Consider the following 21,539-nt stretch of genomic DNA (forward strand, 5'->3'; position numbering starts at 1 on the left):
GAGAAAAACGCGTCAAAACAATTTGCAAACATTTACGTCAAGTTAATGAGCGATAACCACAGTTGCAGAAAAGTGGTGTTGCCTTCAAAATAAAAGCTTAAATAGTTGGCGTGCACGTAGTCTCGCTTTGCCTAGCGTGCACGGAACAGCCACCTTTTGGGAATACAATTAGAACAACTGTAAAACAGCTGTATTATCATCAGCTAGCTACACATTCTTACAGTATATTTCCCGTGTTTATTATGAAAGTGGTATGCACTACTCAAAACGTCTTAACAAGTATTTTATTTTAAAACAATAACAGGAAGTACTGTTTTAACTCCACTAGCTTGACACTGTTTTGCGAAAAGAGCGTCATTCTCTCAAGACACATTTTTCAAATTGTATTGTGAAGCTTGGTGAAAAATAACCTTCCTTTTTCAGTGGTTTAACGTTAATTTACATCTTCCACTGACATATGCCGAGATGTAGCTTTTAAATTCGTAGCGGTTTACGTTAGCTAGCTAGCCAAATAAAGCCATGGACAACCATCCAACAGTAGGCAGCTAACAAGCCTAGCTAATGAACCAGCCAACGTTAGCATTAACATTCCTAACTAAAGCAGAAAGCGCCATTTTTTGACTTTCTTCGGGATTAACACTCGTAGGATAAGCTGCTGCTTATAATTAGCGTCATAATGTCTTTATCTCCTTTCACCCCGGTTTTAACTGCGGTTTGTAACGTTTTTGCCACTTGGAAAGACAAAAGTTGAACATTAACCCCTCCTCGACTTTCTCAGGTAACGAGCTTGCATCTTTCTCTTACAGCTTGCTCATTTCAACACTATTACATAATGCAGGTCATGTGAATTAATAGTGAGTGTTCATATTGTTACCCTTCATTGGTTTGTTTGGGATCATTTCCATCATCACTGTCTACATGTCTTTGACAGTTATACACAGACAGTATAGTTATTTTCTGTTTATTCATCGAAGCTAATACCAATTCTGCATTCCCCCTCCCACCCCACAGAAAGCACAAAAGAGCCTGGTCTCCAAGATGTGGATGTGTATTGCTGTTTTCCTGCTGTGGATGAAGTCAGGAGGATGCACAGAGAAAGCGAACACATCAGACCTGATGGAATACACAGCTGCAGACTTCTATGAGAAATTGCATTCGGGGAAGATGATGTTTATTTATTTTGAGCATAAAGGTATGCCTCACACAATCTTTTCCACATTTGTATTGCCATTTTAAGTAGTTTTTAAATACAGCAAAGGTCCAGGGACTTGTCAATATGCAACGCAACAGTTCCCAGCTAAATCCATGTGGTATTTAAGGCCTTTTAACCCATTAATCAAGGTTAACAGTATTTCTCTGTCTCCAGTCTCTCCAACCATCTCTCTCTTCTTGGTGGAGTTGGAGAAGTCTGCTGATGCTCTGCAGGATTATGGAGTACTGGTTGGCAAGGTAACTGTAGTCCTTGGTGCTACGTGTGCTCCATCTGTCATAGAAGTTAACATTAAAGCTCAAAGTTTCTATTAACTTCAAGATTTGGACAGTTCAGTATCTTTTTGTCCTTTCTGTTTAGGTCAACTGCAATAAAGAACTGGTTCACGCATACTGCACAGAAGAACGGGTGCTGCACACAGCGTTTCTGTTCAGGTGGGATGTGTGGAGTACAGCAGTAGTGGGAGCTGTTGAGTGTATTTGTCACAATAGACTCAGGTGACATACATGTATTAGATGCATTGTATTGGCATTTTCTTTAATCTTTCTCTAACTCTGCCCATGTCTTTCTGCCAGGGGTGGTAAAGAGTTCTTGGGTTTTGATTTGGACACTGTGTTTGACGTCAACTCCATAGTCTCTGAAGTCCTGTTGTAAGTAAGCAGCACTCCTCAGTTATAATGCAACCCAGTTGTGTGAGGCGGCTTTAACTTTCAGTCCTTGTTGTGTATTAATATGGTTTAACAGTATAACATTACTTCTGAAGCTAGAAAATATATACAGTAGCAATTGATTGATTTATATTGTTTACTGCAATTGTTCATGTGATTTGTCATAGTGTCTATTTAATATTACACATTGTAGTGTTTTATATGTCATCTCATGCAGATTCCAACAGGTCAATGTTTCCAGATTTTGTGGTTATGTGCTACATTTCAGAACCTTTCAGCCTTCAGTACAATAAATGTTCAATAAGGAAGTTGCTAGGGCTGCAACTAATGACCTATACCATGACCATAATCAAATTAACAGATTTAATCTACAAAATGCAAAAAACAATACTCATAAAAAGTTCTCAAAGCCCAAGGTGATATCTTCAAGTACCTTGTTTTGTCTGACCATCCGTGCAAAACCCAAATATATTTAATATACAATGATGTAAAACAAAGACAAACATTGGAGAAGCTGGTTTTTGCTTGATGACTGAAATTTAGTATTGATTTAGGAGAAAATAGCTGCTTACAAATGCACTCCTGTTTGAGTAGTGTTTGCTAAAAAAAGCCCTACCGTGACCAGCTTTTGAAGGAACTTTAACTTTAACAAATGAAGTTATATATTTGTTAGCTGTTTTAAAGGATTAACGTCTGTAGGAACCAGTGAGCTTAGATCTGAGAGCCACAGACAGGGTAGAGAAGTCAAAAGTATAGAGAGACGGACTAACACATTTTTGGTTCTGATCTGTTCATAATACACATACAGAATATCACCAGATTTGCCCTTTTAAGATGTACTGTAAGTTAGATGAAAATGGAGATTTTGTGTCTCGGTCTTCCTCTTCAAGTGCCATTCTGCGTGACGAGGTCAAGTACGTTCACACAGACACTGACCTGCTGGCCATGGAGAAGGCAGCCAGAGGGAAGAAGGATATCGTGCTGGGTTACGTCCGCAGTCTGGGAACACAAGGTATGAAAAAGGAGGAGTGGATGGATACACAGAGGCAAAATGTCAGTGATGGAGATGATCTGGCTGCTGATTAATTGACTCATGGATCGTAATTTGTAAGGTGGTGTCTCCTAATGGAGACAAAGATTGTCTGATTGATTTACTTTAATGACTAATCAAATGAATTGTATTGTTTCTGCTGATTGTTACTTTAGAGCACAGATCGATGATGGAGACAGCGTATGTGTACGGATCCAAATACCAGTTCATCCTTATAACTGGAGGCCCAGTTTTGAAGCACTTAGGGTAGGTTCTTTTGTCTTTTTCCTTTCTTTTCTCTGAAGACCATCATCAAAAAACATCGAATGCAGAAATATCTTTTGAAAGAATGGTTCGATCCCTTCTGTAGAGTCATCAAGATGAAGTGAGTTGGGTTTTTGTCAGACACGTGCCATGTCAAACTCTGCGTTGCCAACTCCACAGGAACATTCTAGGGAAAAGTTGTCCTGCCTTAGTACATTTGTCTCAAAACATCTGTTTTATTAATTTCATGTGGTGATGTTGAGGCAGTCCGAAAAAAATCTAAATGTGTCATCAAACCCCTGAAAGCTGAGAAGTGATTTTTACTAGAAAAAGTATTTACTGTATGTCTCCTTCTCCATCTGTTTTTCAGTGTTAATGAGTTGTCTCACTCGTCTCGAGTGTGGTTCCTCCACTGTAGAGTTCACAGTGGGTTTGTGATCCCGATGACGTGTCCTTTGACCCTTATGAGGAAACCCCTGTCCACCTTGAGCCTCCACTCCTTTCTGCAGCTCATGGAGGCTCCACTGGTGGTAAGTAAGAATACTCTGTACTTTTTATATTTAGTGTTATGTCTAGAGCCTAAACAATTAGTCTATATTTCGCATTGTGATCCCTTAAAACAAAGCGTTGTCTACTTTTGATGCCCTGGTTGCATATGTCTACTTTTTATGACCAGTTAAAAAGAATTGGCCCCTTTAAGGGGTCCCGACCCCATGGTTGGGAATCACTGGATTAGTCAGTCAGGAAATGAGGGAGAGAGAGAGAGAGATGGGGAACAACATGCAACATACTGTAGGTCCCTGGTTGGGCATTCAGTGGTTCATGGTCGTAACATTAACCCCTAGATAACCAGGCCACCGGATAAAGCCAAGTATTCCCTAGTTCCAGCTTTTAATTAGCTGCTTTTGTCTGATTGGTAGTGAGCTGGATATATTTTGGGTGGACAAAACAAGCAGTTAGATGACATTATGTTGAGCTTTAGGAAATTATGTGAGTATTTTATTTAATAATTGTTAACTACAGACCCTAAATACAGCCCTAATGTGTTTGGGGCAGACTGTGTCATATCTGTGCCTGGAAAAACAACAAAAGTTCTCTATCTCGGTATACTATGAAAAAGGAAAACATATGTCAAAACCGGAGCCAGTCAATGTTTGGCAATTTGCTTATACAATTTTTTTTCTTTCTGTTAGTCAATTAATCGAACAAATCATTTCAGCTCTGCCTATACTTGGACGTTGCACACTTTAAATCATTGTACTTTAAATGATTGTATGTGTCTCTCCACTCCCAGTCTGAGGTTTACAATGACCCCTCCTCGGTCCAGCCCCCTCAGTTCCCCTACCAGCAGACCCCCCAAGTCTTCCTGTTCTCTCGTCCCACAACCGCGCACCTGGACCTGGACACGGCCACCACTCTGGCCTGGAGGCTCCGTGGCCTTGCCCTGCTGCTGCTTGTACACAGGTAAGAGGCTCATATATATATATATATATATATATATATATTTTTATTTTTTTTTTTTTTTTTTTGTTTTTTTTTTTTTTTTTTTTTTTTTTTTTTTGTTTTTTTTTTTTTTTGTTTGTGTTTTTTTGTGTGTGTTTGTGTTTGTGTGTATTTTTTTTATTGTGTTGTGTATGTGTGTGCGACATAGTGTATATGTATGTATATATATATTATATGTATATATATATTTTGTGTATATGTGTGTATATATATATATATGTGTGTGTGTTTATATATGTATATGTGTGTGTTATATATATATATATGTATATTTGTGTGTGTGTGTATATATATGTATATGTATGTGTGTGTATGTGTATATATATATATATATATGTATATGTGTGTGTGTATATATATGTATATATGTGTTTTTTTTTATTATTATTGTGTGTATATATGTATATGTGTGTGTGTTATATGTATATGTGTGTGTGTATATATATGTATGTGTATATATATATATACATACACACACACACACACACACACACACACACATACATACATACACACACAGCACACATATATACATATATATACATACACACACACACACATATAACATATACATACATACACACACACATACAATTATTTTTTTTTTTTTTTTTTATATTTATTATATATTTTTACATAGATATATATATATATATATATATATATATATATATATACATATATATATATATATATATATATATATATATATATATATTTTTTTTTTTTTTTTTTTATTTTTTTTTTTTTTTTTTTTTTTTTTTTTTATATTTTTTTTTTTTTTTATTTTTTTTTTTTTTTTTTTTTTTTTTGTGTGTGTGTGTGTTGTATAGAGATATAGTTAGAATTAGACATCATTTTTTTTTTTTGATTATTTGTTGTTTTTTTTATTTTATTTTTTTTTTATAATTTTTATTTTTTATTTTTTGTTTTTTTTTGTTATTGTAGGAGTGTTAAATTTTTTTTTTTATGTTTATTTTTTTTATGAGACGGAGGAAGGAATAATACAGGTAGAAATGGTACAGTAGGTAAATAGTGAAATATAGTGGTATGGAAGGAAAAGATAATGATGAATGGGATTGGAGGCTCAAGGAAAGCAAAGGAAGAGGAATGGAGATCGGGAGGAATTTGGAATGGAGGAAAGTATCCCATTTTGGTAAGTATTATAGTAAATTATGGAGAGGCAACGGTTCAATTTAAGAACATGAAGAATGAAGATAAATAACATAAAAAGCATTAAAAGAATGTTAAAAAATGTATACATAAATAAATGATTAAGTTGATACATTAATCAGCTATTCATGGGTTGGACGGATGTAGCCCCGAAACTCAACATGGCTCTCTTAGTCCTGAATGAGAGTGGCCTGTGTCTCTGACCTGAGGGTAGAAGACTGAATAAGAGCGATAAGTTAAACAGTGGTGAAGGAGTGGGGAGGAGGGAGAAATGAGAGTGTTTCTGCGTGTTTATGTGTTTCTGTGTCTGCCTCCAGGCCATTTGGACGATGAAATTGCGGCGTCTGTCTACGAAAACCGAGGCGACTTGCCGGACATGGACTCAATTACCCAACTAACCTCTGACAACTTCCACACCGCAGTAGCTCAAAGCAGCCTGACAGTGGCGCTCTTCTACCTCAAATGTAAGCCACACTCTCCTTACTGTCCTGTCAAGGAGGGGAAGCAAGTGAATGTGAATTTCAAAGTAGAAATACGTGTGGATGGAAGAAATTGCAGTTTCTGCTTTCACCTCTAGGGGATGCTGCTTCAATGGCGTTTCTCAGCTCCTTCCTTGACGTTGCAGAGGGTCTTACAGGTAAGCAAGAGGGCACGGCAGCATGAACAGAGTCCTAATGGCAGGGGTGTTTAAAGTCTGACACTGTGGGCCCCCTCAGACAAAACTGAGACAACTGCTCCCCCCCGGGCTCAATTTTAAATTGCTGACTTTTCTCTCTATATGGCGACAGATTTTCAACAACAGGGCAAACATCTGTATATGAATGAATAGAGGAGAGTGTCAGCCTTAGTAATGTCAAACATATATTGATAGTGCAACACAGAAACTTTAATACTAATGGATTTTGTAACTCTTTATATTTTTCTTTGTATTATTTCAAGTTGGGGTATAATCACACTCTTAAGTTTTGGAACTACAGTTCCCATAATTTGGGATCTTTTGGAGGTTGTAGTAGAGTTTTAAAATGACTTTCCCTGATGAATGAATCTCTCCAGATTCCGGGGTCCAGATGAGTGCGGTCGACTGTGGAGAGTGGACCGACCTGTGTGCTGCTCAGCCGGGCAGCTCCCTCCCGATCCCGTTCCGGCCAATCACGGCCTTCCCCAGTGTCTTGTTGCTCCGCCCCCAGGAGTCGGCCCAGCACTACAGAGGCATGCTGGGTACTGAGGCGCTGCATCGCTTCATCATGCTGTGAGTTTTCTGAATTTGTCTTTGAAATTATTTTGAAATCAGGAGATGAATTACATCATGATATATTATCGTACCTAGACTAGGAGTGGAAATTACCCGAGGCACCATGATACGATATTATTGCGATTTTAAATATATTGCGATATTCTGCAGTATATTGCAAGTTATTACCTTTTTTCCAACTTCAAATTATGTCCCCAGAAGAAAACATTGTCAACATCTGTTTTATCTAAAAAGATACATTTCTTTGTTAATTCATCTCACTTCCTGTAGTTTTTCTTGGACATCATGTCAGCTGCACCAAGGGCATCAAGTGGTAGTGTTTTACAAAAAAGAAAATTACATGATTGTATCAGAATGATGCAAAGAAAATAACAAGAAGCACACCCGGATATACGTTTGGCCACATGAAACAGCAGGAGGATATATATCAATGTTGGGGAGCTTTTACAAACAAATTTTCAGATTGTAGGAAATTGTTGCTTATGTTAATGGCCTGTCATGTTTTCTATAATTCAGGAGATGTTTTGTCCTATAATCCCCCAGAGACTTCCATGCTTGTATGTCATCAAGTCTCTTGACTGAAGAGAAAGAAAAGAGAAATGTTGTAGTCATTCTCTTTGAATAGCTATATTATATACATATATAGCCTTTAACCTGGACCAGGACATTGTTATATTATTTAGTGTGTGTGTGTGTGTGTGTGTGTGTGTGTGTGTGTGTGTGTGTGTGTGTGTGTGTGTGTGTGTGTGTGTGTGTGTGTGTGTGTGTGTGTGTGTGTGTGTGTGTGTGTGTGTGTGTGTGTGTGTGTGTGTCTTTAACCAGGAGCCACCCAGCTTCTCCTGTGCTGCTGTCTACCCAAGAGGAAGTGACATCATTCCTTCAGGAAGTGCCTCACCCTGTGCTAGCAGGTTATACGCCTGACAGATTGCTGGGACTGTTTGAAACACACAGAGGTAGGATGCTGTAATTGTATGTGCTGTTGTGACGCATGAATCAGTGCGCATTTTTGGCTAATGATGACCTTTTGACATTTTCTAATATGGGATGCCTGAATAGCTGAAATAAAAATCAGGACTTTATTCACTTTTTAAAGGGTACAGAAACTGTGCCTCAGGGTTAGGGTTAAACAAAGTTAAGTTTAAGGCTGGTGGTGTTGTATATTTTTCATTTGGAGTGTCAACGGGAGTTCAGGCCAGAAAACACCCCTGTGGTTGTGTTTGTGGGGACATTGTCTCAGGTACCAGTGAGACATGAAACAGCGTCCAGGAAGTCCAGTTTGAATAAGCGATATGTGAGATCACAGGCTTCTCAGACCCCAAAACACTGCATAACAGTTTATAAAACTAACCACCGTGGCAACTATTTAGGATTGCAAGGTAAACAGTGGAAATTCAGGGGTTTGTGTTATGAAGTCGTCTACCAAGAATGTGTGCTTGCACGTATCTGATTGGCGACCGTGGTGCCTTACTGGAGGTCGGCTTGTTGTTGTTTGGGCAAAAGAAGTCAGATTCAACTTTTTTTGTTTCCTTCTGCATTGGCACCCCACTGTGTCGACGGTCTTACAGTCAGTCTGAGCTCGGTCTTAGTGAGTATTTCTGGCAGCTGGATGCTGAATGTGTGATGCAGTCAAAAAGGTATTTAGTATTTCTGGTAATGAAGGATCATGTCACTTTGTGGAACTGCATGGCACAGAGCTCGAAGATATATCAGGCTTTGACACACTGCATACTTGTTAACAGAATGCATTAATTGTTAGTTTTGTTCTTTTCATGTTGACAATAAGAAAAATATGGAATATAACCAATGTTATCAATGAGCCTTGTCATGTAATGATGTATTATGGTGATGTTGCTCTGTCTTGCAGGTGCACCACTGTTTACTGAAGCAGCAAAGTCATTGAGAGGAGAGGTGCTGACTGGACTGCTGACAGATGGGCTTGCAGAGAAATGGTAACCACTCTAATTTCAGTCTTTCATTTCCAGTTCCAAGGTTGTCCCTGGCATTTCGAAGTTGTAATTTACTTGAAGTGCTTTTGTTTGGATTTGACGAAAACAAATTGTAACCAAAGGATGAAGAGGAGAGGTCTCTTTTTAAAGGGGAATTCTCCGGAAGCCTTAGCAGCTGATCAAAGATAATTCAAATTCAGTCAGGTTTTGAAATGACACTTCGTCAACGCGTGATTACATTTTGTAAAGTGTAAAATACCCTTGCATTAATAAATAGTCTTACAAATGTGCTAAATGTTTGACCTGCAACTGTTTAAATATGTATTTAAGTTGTGTGTTTGCTGTGCAGGGCAGCAGAGCACTCTGTGGACCTTCCTGCAGTGTTGGTGTTTCCATCTTGGAGGACACACACTCATCCTTCCGCGCTGCCTGTGTCCAGCTCTGCTGAAGAGCTGCTCTCGCACATTAACACTGCTCTGCTGCATCCACTGGTGAATCAAAACATGTGCTCAATTGTCTTTCTGTGTATTGCATTGGGAAATACTAAACAGATACTTTACAATTGTCTGGTTAACAGTTCAAACTAAACCAAAATGAAATCCCAATGTCTCGCCAACCCAGATTGTGAGCCTATCTTCATTTACATCTCATGAAATGAAATAGCCGTAAATAAATGACGACTTCTTGGATTTCTTTGAAAGCCAAGATTGAATCGTTCACGGTATGTCACAGATAACAAACTCCATATGTGGATCCACAGGGTCTGAACGTGGTGTGTTCAATACATCCAAGGGCAGAGTAATGCGTCACATCTGAGCTTACATTCGCTCATGATGCAGTCGTGTGGAAACTGCTATCTTCGATGCAGATGTTGCTCGGCGAGACGAGCTTAGCTCGCCCTTCATGTGTTTATTATGCTGTTTTGCACAGATGAATTTGGCTGCAGATTAGTTTCTGGTGCTTTGAAGGGAAATCGTAATAGCTGTGGTTGGAGGTCTAAGTCCTACTGGGGAAACTATTTTCATTGAACAATAGGGCACTTTGGATGAAAGGTCTAAACAATAAAACAAATATGCTTTTAGGTGCCGCTTTTGTTCTCATTTTTATCAAGACTGGAAGGTCTGGTCAAGGTCTAGCAAGTCTATCCAGTTCAAAGCAGAATTTCTAAAGAAGATAAGTCGCTTAGGGACTGTATGAAGATGGATGTAATCAGTAAAATAATTTCTGCCTCTAACATACTTTGTGCTGACACTCATAAGCCGGTTTGATATCGCACTAGTTTAGTGTGGCAGCTGCAATAAAAGGCAAAAATCACTGATGTGTAAATCTCAGATATTTAGCAGGAACTGGTCTTTGTGCCGATTTTGTATAAGCTATTGCCAAATCTCTAAATCTTGATTTTATTTTGGGTGTTGTTGAACCGTCGGCTTCTGAAGTGCTTACTTCTACGTCTACATCTATCTTGGAGAGGAAATCACTGGAAAATGTGTACATTTGAACACCTCCTAACTTTTGAATCTCTGTTTCATCTCCAGCCTGAGCTGACGGTGGAAAACCTGCCGTCCTTCCTCTCCCTGGGCAAAGCCCTCCTGCTCCTCTTTGTGGGAGAGGAAGAGGACGAATTTGGGCGACGGCAGAACCAGGCGCTGGTGGAGGAGATGAGAGGAGTGGTAGAGTTGGGAGGGCGGAGGATGGAGCCATACCTGGCCTGCTGGATCCATCTGTACGTACATCAGTCCTTCAGTCATTCATCAAAAGGACCCTACTACATGGCTCCAGCCATTCATCATGTACACAGACAAAACACCTCTTATCGTGATTTGTTTCTTATATTCTTTATGGCTATATTCTATACTCTATATATTTATTATTTTAGAATTATATATGTATTTTGTTGGTCTGTATTCCAGTGGCCGTACTCCAGCCGGTATGTCTGTCCTGGGGTCATACCTGGGCTATATGCCCCCCCTCCCTGCTTTGGTCCTCACACATTTGCCCTCTGGTGGTGAAATCTACCAGTACCCCCCCAACATGCCCATAGGGGCCCCCTCTGTCCTGCAGTGGCTGCAGAGAATCGAGGATGGGACTGAGTCAGCAGCAGGTAAGTCGAAGGAAGTGCTGGACAGCAAAGAGTTAAGTTAAGGAAATACTAAGCTGCAGTATATATGAAAGTATATAATATGATAGAACAGCACAGGGTGTTTAAACCCTATTTGTTGTATAATAATAGAACATTTTTAGAAATATTTGAACCTGCATCTGGCTCCAGATCTGTATGCCAATACACAGTGGAAATCATGGGATGTCTTTACCAGATTTTTTTCATTTAAGTAAGTGCAAAAGAAAAAAGACCTAATGTTGCTTTTTTTCATAAATCCTTTCAAAAAGTTACTGGATCCACATTAATAAGTATTCACTTGCTACTTGGCCCACGGTGGGATACGCAAAATGACTATAATTCAGTTTGTTTTCTTTAGCAGCAAGGCCCTTTTAGCGCCTGTTGTTGAAATGCAGTCTACATCTGGATGTGTTTTCATCTGCAATGAATAATCCAATTACACTCTCACATTTACACCTGGTATTTTATGCACTCTGGCTGTCTGTATTCTGTCTGCATTGTGAACAATTTAGAATTTCTCCCCACAATTTACACAGCGAGCAACATCAAAAGCAGACATGGCAGGCCACTTGGTAGTTTGGATTTACAGTAGGTCTCTTTGCAATGAAGTGGTCGTCATCTCTCAAGCAGCAGGAGTAGCAATAATTACTTTTTAAACCGCAGCAATGAAGCTCTTATCTGCTGTGATTGCCTACTTAACTTGGATAGATTAGGTGACTACCTGCAGTGATGACTTTCCAGTTTCCTCCACGATGACCTCAGTCAGCTCATTAGAAGAGGCTGATTATAGCCCATTAAAACCTAGTATTTTTCAGAAGAATACAATAAGGGAATGCCATCAAATAATTGTGACGACTTTGAATGAATGACTTTGACTTTGTGAATTTGATTTCATTCTCTTTTAGCTGACAGAAAAGAAAGTGAGGCAGGTTGTGTGTCCAATGAGATACTGTAAAATAGAATTCCATAACAATATGGAGCAGTGTGTCTGTTAAAAGTTTCCACAGGAAGATGGGAATGACTTCACATGGGAAAAGAAATGATAAAAAAGATGTGACAGTTACCCTCCTATGGAAATGTAAAGCTCTATGTCTACCCTCTTTCTTACAGTATATCTCCTTTACTGAGGCACACATAGAAAGCCATATGCTCGAAAGAGGTTAAAGGCAGACTAACCTGTTTTCAAAACAGCTCCAGCTTGTGGCTCTACTGCCTGAGGCATGTGAAAGGTATGTGTAGGAGGCTTTGAGTTGAGCAGCTACATGTGTAATGGACATTAAAGGCCCTTTTTTAAATGAAGGTGATCAGGCTTTAAACCTCAACTGTCCGGAGCAATTAACCGTTGACCTTTTGAACTCTGTCGTTTGTGCAGGTGAGGGTCAAAATAAGACTTGTCTCCGTCTATCTATACCGAAATATTGTCATGCAGCACATTCCATACATTCGTCGCGGAGAAACCGCAGACCGGCTTTAAGTTTCCACATCCTGGGACTTTGTTACCTTCAAAGGCAGTTTCTAAAACTCTTCTTTTTTCAAAATTAGAGTTTGTACCTAATGGCTTTCAAGTTTTCAAAAAAGCGTTAGACTATTGGACTTGTCAATTGCCTAATATGAGTTTTTCAAAGGCTGACTCCTAGAATAAATCTGTCACGTTCTCTTATTTTCTGGCATTCAATATCTTAATAGTCATAGAAAACTATTATCTTGATTACTTTGTAAATGTTGACTTCAGAGTTATTTTTTCATGATTATAAATTTAACTTCAGGTGCAACATGTTTTATTGCAGTTAAACATTATAAACCCAAAACTATGAAGGCCCAAAGTGCTTTTTTTTGTTGCATTAGATTAAAGGCCAGTATCATCTTAAATCCTGTTTCAAATTGCACATTGTAATGCTAGCTCTTTGTCTTGGTGTGTCTCTGTAGGGTTGTTGGGTGAGGATAGCTGGCCTCCTGCTGTCAAATTCTACGACTTCCTGAAAATCATGGACATGCAGGAACCCAACTCCGCCCAGCAGCAAACTCCTGAAGAGGAAGAGGAGGAGGAGGAGGTGGTGGACGAGAAAGAGGTGAACATGGAAGAAGATGTGTTAGAAGAAGCGACAGATTCCTCCTCCAGCTCTCCCACTCCTAACAACAACCCTCACTCTGAACTGTAACACAACAGGATGGGAGAAAAATGATACTAAGCCGTTGGTTAAACATTTTTATTTCTTCTTCATTTTTATTCTTTTTACTAATATTATCATGCTGTATTTATCATACGAGATTCATTATTTCCCTTTGGATTTTATTGCCAGATTGGAAAAGATGTATCAAAAAGACCCACAATGCAACGGATTAATAAAAGACACTGTGAACTTTGGAGTAAAAGGCAGTTGTAATATGAGTTAACACCTTTCTGTAGGCGTTTCCTCGGGGGTGTTTACGGGAAAGTTAAGTTTAATCTGTTTCTTCCTGCTGTGGTTTTGTGATAGATTCCTGGTGAACTGATGACATGATTAACTCATTTGAACTCATTTAAAAAAAAACAAAAAAAACTATGTGACACTATCTGTGTCTTTTTTCTTCAGTTTAGCTCAGCTGGTAAAGCAAACCACAGCAAGTTTGGAACCTGAGGGAGGTGGTTCAGCACCAGGCTGGTTGTGGTTTCTTAAAATAGTTTATTTGAAAGGTTACAAACAAATTATGCTGTTTTTTTAATCAACAAAGGCATGTTTCCAATGTTGTCATTTAACTGTTACCACTGTATGGATATTGCAGTGACTTTAGGTGAAGGATATTTATGTCCTGGGTTATTTTTCCCATCATTCCACCTCCTGTCCCCAAATGACGAAGGAGGTGGAATAGGTTGCTTGGAATTAGTTTGTTTTAATTATTATGGTGGTTTCAGATGTGGTTTCAGGAAGTTGTTTGAATCAACTAGTCTCAGTTAAAAGGGAACATCCTTCCTAAACAATGTACTTGTAGGATCCTAAGGGCTCTTGTGGTTTAGGGCAGATTTTCTTTTGAACCCATGTGAATCTTCAGCCTCAGTCTTTATCTTTTGTCCAATTACTGGCTTTATCTTTGCAAGCCGATGGACTGAGCATATGATCCATGGACTGGCAGTTTAGATGGTGTTTTGATGCTGTGGGGGCTTGGTTTATCATACATACAATAAAAGAGAACATTAAACACAAGCTATAATGACATTCAATTCATCAATCTCATATTTTGAGGTTTAAGGTATACACGTTTAGCTAGACAACGGCATCGGGACGTCTTCTGAAGTGTTCTCACTTGAACACAGTAATCCTCAAATTGATGTATTTATGTAAAACAAAATGTATTAAATTCTGTCACTTAAATACTTTATCAAACGTGCGAAACAGCGACCCACTTTATTGCAACGGTTGGTGCATGTTAGCCAGTCTGTGTGGTTAAAAGACGACATTGCGGCCTTTGCACATTGCACATTAGTCTACCGAGAAGAGGCCAGGTGAAGTTAATTAAAAAACAAAGGATTCAACGAGATGCGCGGTTACTATCATGGCACTGTGACTGCGAAACTGAAGTCAAGTGTGAACCCCGTCACGGTGTGGCCTCAGAACAAACCTGTTAATTTAGTAGAATTCCAATGAAACAAGTGTGAAAGTTAGAGTTCGGTAATGTTAAGTTATTATAACGGTTAATGCGAACATACTGTATAAAACTAGGTTGAGAAAGATATCAGCTAACTGCGGTTTTGTAAAACAAGTTAGTTAGCTAGCTAGCAGCCATGGAGGTGAGGAGTACTGTCAATATGGATACTTAATTTAAATGAAAGAAAGGAGAATTGACTTGGACGCCAAATAACGTGAGTCAGATACTCTACGTCTCTGTGTTGTCTGTCTTTGCTAGCCTTGCTAACCTAGCTGATCTCTTTCCTGAACTCATTGCTGTGTGTAGCTACATGTTAATATTACGGAGGTTACATTCTGTACTGAATTGAGCTTCTGTTTGGTCTTTGAGTTGCTTGAACCAGTTCATACTTTTGCTACATTTTGTTTTTAAGCTGTGCTGTGTATTGAGTAGTGGCGAGTTAATAACTTAAGTTGAATACTGTCTGCCTTCAGGCTCATTTTTATGTGTATGTCATGTGTTTTATACATGCATTGATACGTTTTTGATGCAAAGATAAACATTTTAGTATCAAGTAAGCTACTGATCTGTATCTGATTTGTGGTATATTTGTTTATGCTAATACAATACATGTGCAAGTCATGTATCTATATGTGCATTGTTTCTTTTTGATGTCAACTTGAATCTGTTTATTGTCTGACACCCCAATTCAATGACATTCAAATCTTATTTTCTTAATTGAGCAGGTAGTTTCAGAGTTAATTTAACTGGCCCCTCTAAAAGAATTTCTGGGCCCCATCCGGCCCCTGGGATTTATGGTGGCCACTGCCATCCATACTGAATTTAACTGCAGCTGGGATATAGAACAGATATAAAATGATTACTGGTCAACATAGTACTTTTTAAAATTCCATTTGGTGTGAAATTATATATAATTTTTTTTTCTTTTCATTTATTTTTTAATAAAACCATTTGATCAGAAATAAATTGCACAAGGCATCCTTAAATAGCGAATTATTCCTGTCTTGGAGTGGAGTTGTCCTTCATGAAGTCAGTGTTTAGTGAGCCAGGCAGAATAACACTATTAAAAGCCAAGGCAAAGCAACAGATGGCTTTCACCATGCAGAATCTGTTTGGGTTTTTTCCAATGGCACCAGTGATTAGAACACGATTAAATCCTGAGGTGCCTCACTTATCCTGTCTGGAAGAAACATTTTCAACTAAAATAATATTTTGTCAGAGTTCTGGGCTTAAAGAGCTTATCTGATCTCAACTTGTGTGTCAGCTGTGTAATGTGTGGCAGAGAAAGTCAGATGTATATATGCTGTTACACTTTAAACTGTCAGCTCTCTGGTAGTTGGCAGTGATTTCTGGTCAACTGACTCCTGCCATCAGAGCTGAGAAGAGAATCATAACACATGAGATATTAGTGTGGCTGTCCAGTTAGCGAAATAACTGGCAATAATCTATGGAGCTGCAGACAGTTTGATTAATGATGGCAACTTAAACCTGCACAGGCCTTTTATCAGGATCTGCTTATGGCTGCAAATGGCAGGACAAGCTAAGAAGAGCTACACAGAAACAAGTAGTGGGTTTTAGAGTACTGAATATTTTTTTTATTTTTTTAAGAAATGAATCCTTTGTTGATGAGCTCAGTGTTCAGAACAGAAAGTTCTTTTATCATTTATGTAATGGCAATTTAAGGTCTCTATTTTCCTTGGAGGCCTAGTTGTGGTTAATTCCAAGGTGTGTGTGTGTGTGTGTGTGTGTGTGTGTGTGTGTGTGTGTGTGTAATAAGGAAATAAGAATTGCATAAAGGCAAGTCTAAACAGGTGGGTTTGAGCTACAGATGCAGGTGTTTTCATCTTCTCATAGATTAATTCTTGCCATTATAAACATACATCTGTTATATTTACCTGTTTACCATTTTTGTGTAAATAGTTTATCTGAATCACAGTCTAAACATGCTGAGGGACATGTTTATCTACAGTATGTTTGTGATCCTGTGTATGCCTTTTGGTTCGAGGGTCACACACAAACAGACTGACGTACAAAATAATTGCATTTGCTGCATCCCGGAAAAACCTGAGTCAGCATAATCCATCAGTACGGAAATGATCCTGTGGATAAAGTATGTAACCAGATTGTAGACCAACAACCCAGCCCGGTGTTACACATGAGTTATAACATTAGCGTTAGCAGACCATGTATATTCAGTTCCTAAAGGCCTGATGCCTCAAGCGGTGTGTTCACTGTTAGTCTGGCATTGCCGCATTGTCTGGCTAGTCCACACACCATTCCGGGATGGGAGAACAACGTGCTCTGGGTTATTAGCATTTAATTTAAACCAATCGCAATCGTCTTGGGTGGTGCTAAGCGCTGGACAGAGCAACGGTGAAATAGCCCCCGGAATTTGTTTTGGTGGAACATGTGTACGTTCAAAAGTTGTTTTAGTCGTGCAACAGAAAACTCCGATTGGACAGATAGTCTAGCTAGCTGTCTGGATTTACCCTGCAGAGATCTGAGAGCAGTTAACCATAGTCCTCAGAAATCCACTCGAGTTTAAAATCCCAACACAAAGACCGAGGAAGATGAAGGACATCCGGCCTAAATGAGGGACATGCGGTAGAATTTCCGGCGGCACCTGAACAATCCTGGAAATGAAACGTTGTCGATATAGACTAGTTCACTGTTAATCTTTGCAAACAGTTTCATGTCCTCATTTGTTTGTTCTTCAGGAGTAAATGAAGATAACTCAGTGGATTTTTACTGACAAGAGTAATGAGGAAGGCAATACATTAAGTTTTTGGTTTACTGTTGTTAGCCACCTTGGCTAACGCTTACAGTACATTACCATACATTATACTGAGTGCAAGCCGACTATTGTAGTTAGGCAAAAGGCCAGTTTCACATAAACTATTTTTGAAACATTTCAGCTGTTTCAAGCTGGTTTTGACTTTCTGTGCAGCAGCTACATAGAAGTTTGAAGTCGGCACACATGCAGGCACGTGGCAAAGGAATCTGGCCTGGTTACAAGGTCAGTGTATGCAATTACAGATAATTGATCGCATAATGGCACACAGATGCATGTGATGATGGGAGGCGTATTTGTTTGGAAGTTTCTCACAGGTGTGGCATTGTGTATAGTGTGTGAACCATTTAATGCAGTCTGTGGTGTAAACTTGATGTGGCTATGTGTGGGGAATATGTACTCGAAGATTGTGATCAAATTCTCAACCATGACCGTCAACACTAAAACTCGTACGGATGTCCTTTCAATCTGTCTTCTGCTAAAAGCCAGGCTGCATTTCTGCATGACAACACAGAAGACAACATTTACAACTCAAGCCCCAGTGAGCATATTTAGTTGTTGGCAAGTGGATTGGATTTTACCATGGCCACTTGGTAGCTAAACAAACGTAACCAACCTTTTGGGGTAGTATCATCTTATGGACAGCTGTGAGGATATAAAACTCAGCCATTCACTACGAGGATTTAAAGAGCTGATATGGGAGACAATGCTACGTCATTGCTGTGTGGTTATCTGAAAATAATATGCTCTCTACCTTACTGGTTACCGTTTTCTGTGCTTTTTTTTATTTTTTCCCTTTTCTTTTTGCTGTATACTAGCCTGCCCTTTCTTCTGAGTGGGCACCAGATTTAGTTTGATTGTCTTTGGAATATTGAGTCAGTTTCCACCCTTCAACCTGGTCATGACTTCTGAAGAATATAGTCAGACTGTGTACAGTGACTCTTATTTAAAGCCTTGCATAGTTGTAAACTGAGTCTTTCGCAGTAAATAAAATGTTTGGTTTTGAAACATCTCTTCCAATTAAAAAAACATGTCACCACATCCTCAGTAAACACTCCGTCTGAAATCACTTCCTTGTTCACTAATTTACTACTCCCTAAACAGTAACTTCCCTGTTATTTAATTTACCAATCCTTAAACAATAACTTCCTTGTGCACAAATTCACAACTCCCTAAACATCAGACACTCAATAGGTTACTCTATAGTGAGCATTAAATTGAGATTTTGGACACTCATAAAATTCTCATTGTTTTGCTTCCTCGCTGACAACTGTATAATAGAATGTCTTGCTCACATCTATAAAATGCTGTGAACTGAATTATGGGATTGTTAGCAGAAATTACTGGAAAGGCCATTGACATTATTTTTGTTCCATTGTGGGGCATTTTTGAGAGCCCTGTATAGTGCACAAATGTCCCACTCAGAATCCCCTCTGATGATGACCTGACTTCCAGTCCAACTCCACCCAACATCCAGCTGAGCAGACATCTAACTAATAAGGAATAAGCCGTTTCGGTTTATTCCTTATTAGTTAGATGTTATTAGTTAGATTAGCACCTCTGTAGATGTGCAGGGCTGCAATTTTTAGGATGAAAATTATTTACACAAAGTTATTACAGCGGACAACTGACTACAGCATCTACAGTTTACTGGTGGCCAACAACATTATTTATTAAGTCATCCCATTATGTGGTATGCCAATGACTATAGTTACAAAAATATTTGGACCCATATTTGTATCGGATTGTGTTATGTGTGCACAAAAGGTCCTATTAGTGCACATTTTCATATTTTTACAGACACTAACAGTATAGAGATTTTACTGTCTGCTTTGCTTAATTTTTGCTTCTCAAAACACAAACTTGATTCTTAATAGTCACACACACAATACAATATAGTGACATTTTATTTCTTCATTCTTAACCCATCATATTCTTAGGAGCGGTGGACAGCTATTCATAGAGCATCCGGGGAGCAACTTGGGGTTCAGTGTCTTACTCAGCAACCCTTTGACCTGTGGCCGGAGGAACATGGGATTGAGCCTGGGGGGCGACCACTCTACCTCCGAGCCACAAGCCACCCCCACTGTGTAGATATTTAGAAATGTTAAGTAAAATGTAGACATGAATTCACCATTAAGCGACAATTACATTGTAACATACTTTTGACGTTTTTCAATTTTGTATAACTTGGCCCTGAGGGCAACTGCAGCATTTAAGTCTGATCAGAAAGACAGTCTCAGGCACTGAGACGTGTGTGTGTGTGTGTGTGTGTGTGTGTGTGTGTGTGTGTGTGTGTGTGTGTGTGTGTGTGTGTGTGTGTGTGTGTGTGTGTGTGTGTGTGTGTGTGTGTGTGTGTGTGTGTGTGTGTGTGTGTGTGTGTGTGGACACCTAAAAGGCTTTTTATTGGGTTTGTTATACAATTCTGGGAAGAGAAACCCAATAGCCGGCCATAGCGGAATAGATGTCTGAGTGTGTAGTGAGACAGAGAATATGGCAGATGGTAACAGAACTCTGGGCAAATCTCCTCTCCCACCTATCCAGGATATGATTTTGGCTGGTCATACGGCACAGTTGCCAGTTTAGCTGGGACCAGCAAGTAAGAGACACACTGTCTTTTTACAGTTTTACCTCCACAACAACTCTGAGAAAATGTGATGGGCATTTGACACTATTTTAATGACTTTTAACAGACCAAACAATAAATGGAATGAATTGGAAAATGGTCTGCAGATCAATTTGTAATGAAAATTGTCAGTAGCAGCTAGAGACCATATAAATTAAACACATCCCACTTCTAAATGTTTTAGTTTGAGACCGATCTATGTGCAGAATACAAGCACAGCCTTGCATGAAAGGGTGAAAAGAGTTTGCCACAATACAAAGAGATTCTCACCCTGCGTGTGTGTGTGTGTGTGTGTGTGTGTGTGTGTGTGTGTGTGTGTGTGCGCCTGCGCCTGCGCCTGCCTGCCTGCCTGTTTTACTAGATTCGTGGGGTCCAAAAACCGGGGAATACAGTATACTTGTGGGGTCTGCACAGCCTCGTGGGGACCAAAATGCTGGTCCCCACGAGTTTAAAGGGCTGTTTGAGGGTTAAGACTTGGTTTTAGGACTAGGGTTAGAATTAGGTAAGGGTTAAGGTTAGGCATTCAGTTGGGATGGTTAGGGTAAGGGGCTAGGGAATGCATTATGTCAATGACAGTCCCCATAAAGATAGTGAAACAAACGTTTGTGTGTGAGTGAGGAAGATAAAGGGCTGTTAGCTACCCTCTATTAATTTAAAAATGTTGCAGCCAAACAGTGTGAGGTTTTGTTTTCCTTCTTTGGACTGTTTAAGGACAAATCAGGATCTGTGTTCAGTATTTTCTTTAGCCTCTCATCAATCTAGTCAAGGCGCTAAATCAGCCAGGCAAGCCTAAAAGTACTAATAAGGGCTCAAAAGTATAACATTAGAAGAATGTGGGAGCGGTTTTTATTTAAACCAGCTGATGGAGTTGTTTTTAATATATATGACATTAAAATTATAAGACAGATGTAGCTGATGCATGTTTAAATGTAATAATTTTGAGATCCTAATAAGGCTACATAAACTTACCTGTCAAACCTAGTATGTGTTGTACATTTTTGATAATTATATTCCTAATTCAGTCCGTTGCCTCATAAGATCATTGAATTTGTGTGGATCGATATTTTTTTTTAGTCAACCAACTGATGTCTATAATGTCGATAATATTATGAGACCATGACCCACTTCAGAATTTTTATGTATTACTCCATCTTCATAAAACTTAAATCATATCTGCCGTACTTCTTCGCCACTCAGCTTCTTTCACTGTTTTCACATAGGAATAAAATGAACTTGTATCTCATGACAGGCCTCTCTTTAGTTTGGGTGAACTCTTTCTCACAGTCATTCAGTTATTGGCTCATAATCCACAATCCTTTAAACCCAGCTGTGT

General features: G+C 39.1%; 1 protein-coding gene across 1 annotated transcript; it reads left to right on the top strand.

The window, feature by feature from the left end:
- The first annotated feature begins 246 nt into the window (after positions 1-246).
- On the top strand, positions 247-15,410 carry txndc16 (thioredoxin domain containing 16). Its single transcript, XM_039793812.1, has 19 exons — positions 247-778; positions 1,012-1,192; positions 1,367-1,449; positions 1,571-1,644; positions 1,786-1,860; positions 2,769-2,890; positions 3,085-3,175; positions 3,543-3,702; positions 4,467-4,636; positions 5,761-5,831; positions 6,166-6,312; positions 6,426-6,485; positions 6,902-7,097; positions 7,923-8,053; positions 8,965-9,049; positions 9,396-9,537; positions 10,582-10,769; positions 10,957-11,147; positions 13,092-15,410. The coding sequence occupies exons 2-19, from the start codon at positions 1,039-1,041 to the stop codon at positions 13,322-13,324; spliced, it is 2,373 nt and encodes a 790-aa protein (XP_039649746.1). The 5' UTR covers positions 247-778; positions 1,012-1,038; the 3' UTR covers positions 13,325-15,410.
- Positions 15,411-21,539: the final 6,129 nt, after the last annotated feature.

This window comes from Perca fluviatilis, chromosome 24 (genome assembly GCF_010015445.1).
Source record: "Perca fluviatilis chromosome 24, GENO_Pfluv_1.0, whole genome shotgun sequence".
NCBI lineage: Eukaryota > Metazoa > Chordata > Actinopteri > Perciformes > Percidae > Perca > Perca fluviatilis.

Bases quoted from the DNA above. Each gene is read 5' to 3' on its own strand.
- txndc16 (XM_039793812.1), top strand. From the start codon at position 1,039: ATGTGGATGTGTATTGCTGTTTTCCTGCTGTGGATGAAGTCAGGAGGA. The intron at 1,645-1,785 runs GTGGGATGTGTG...TCTTTCTGCCAG, and splicing joins CACACAGCGTTTCTGTTCAG to GGGTGGTAAAGAGTTCTTGG. The intron at 9,050-9,395 runs GTAACCACTCTA...TTTGCTGTGCAG, and splicing joins GATGGGCTTGCAGAGAAATG to GGCAGCAGAGCACTCTGTGG.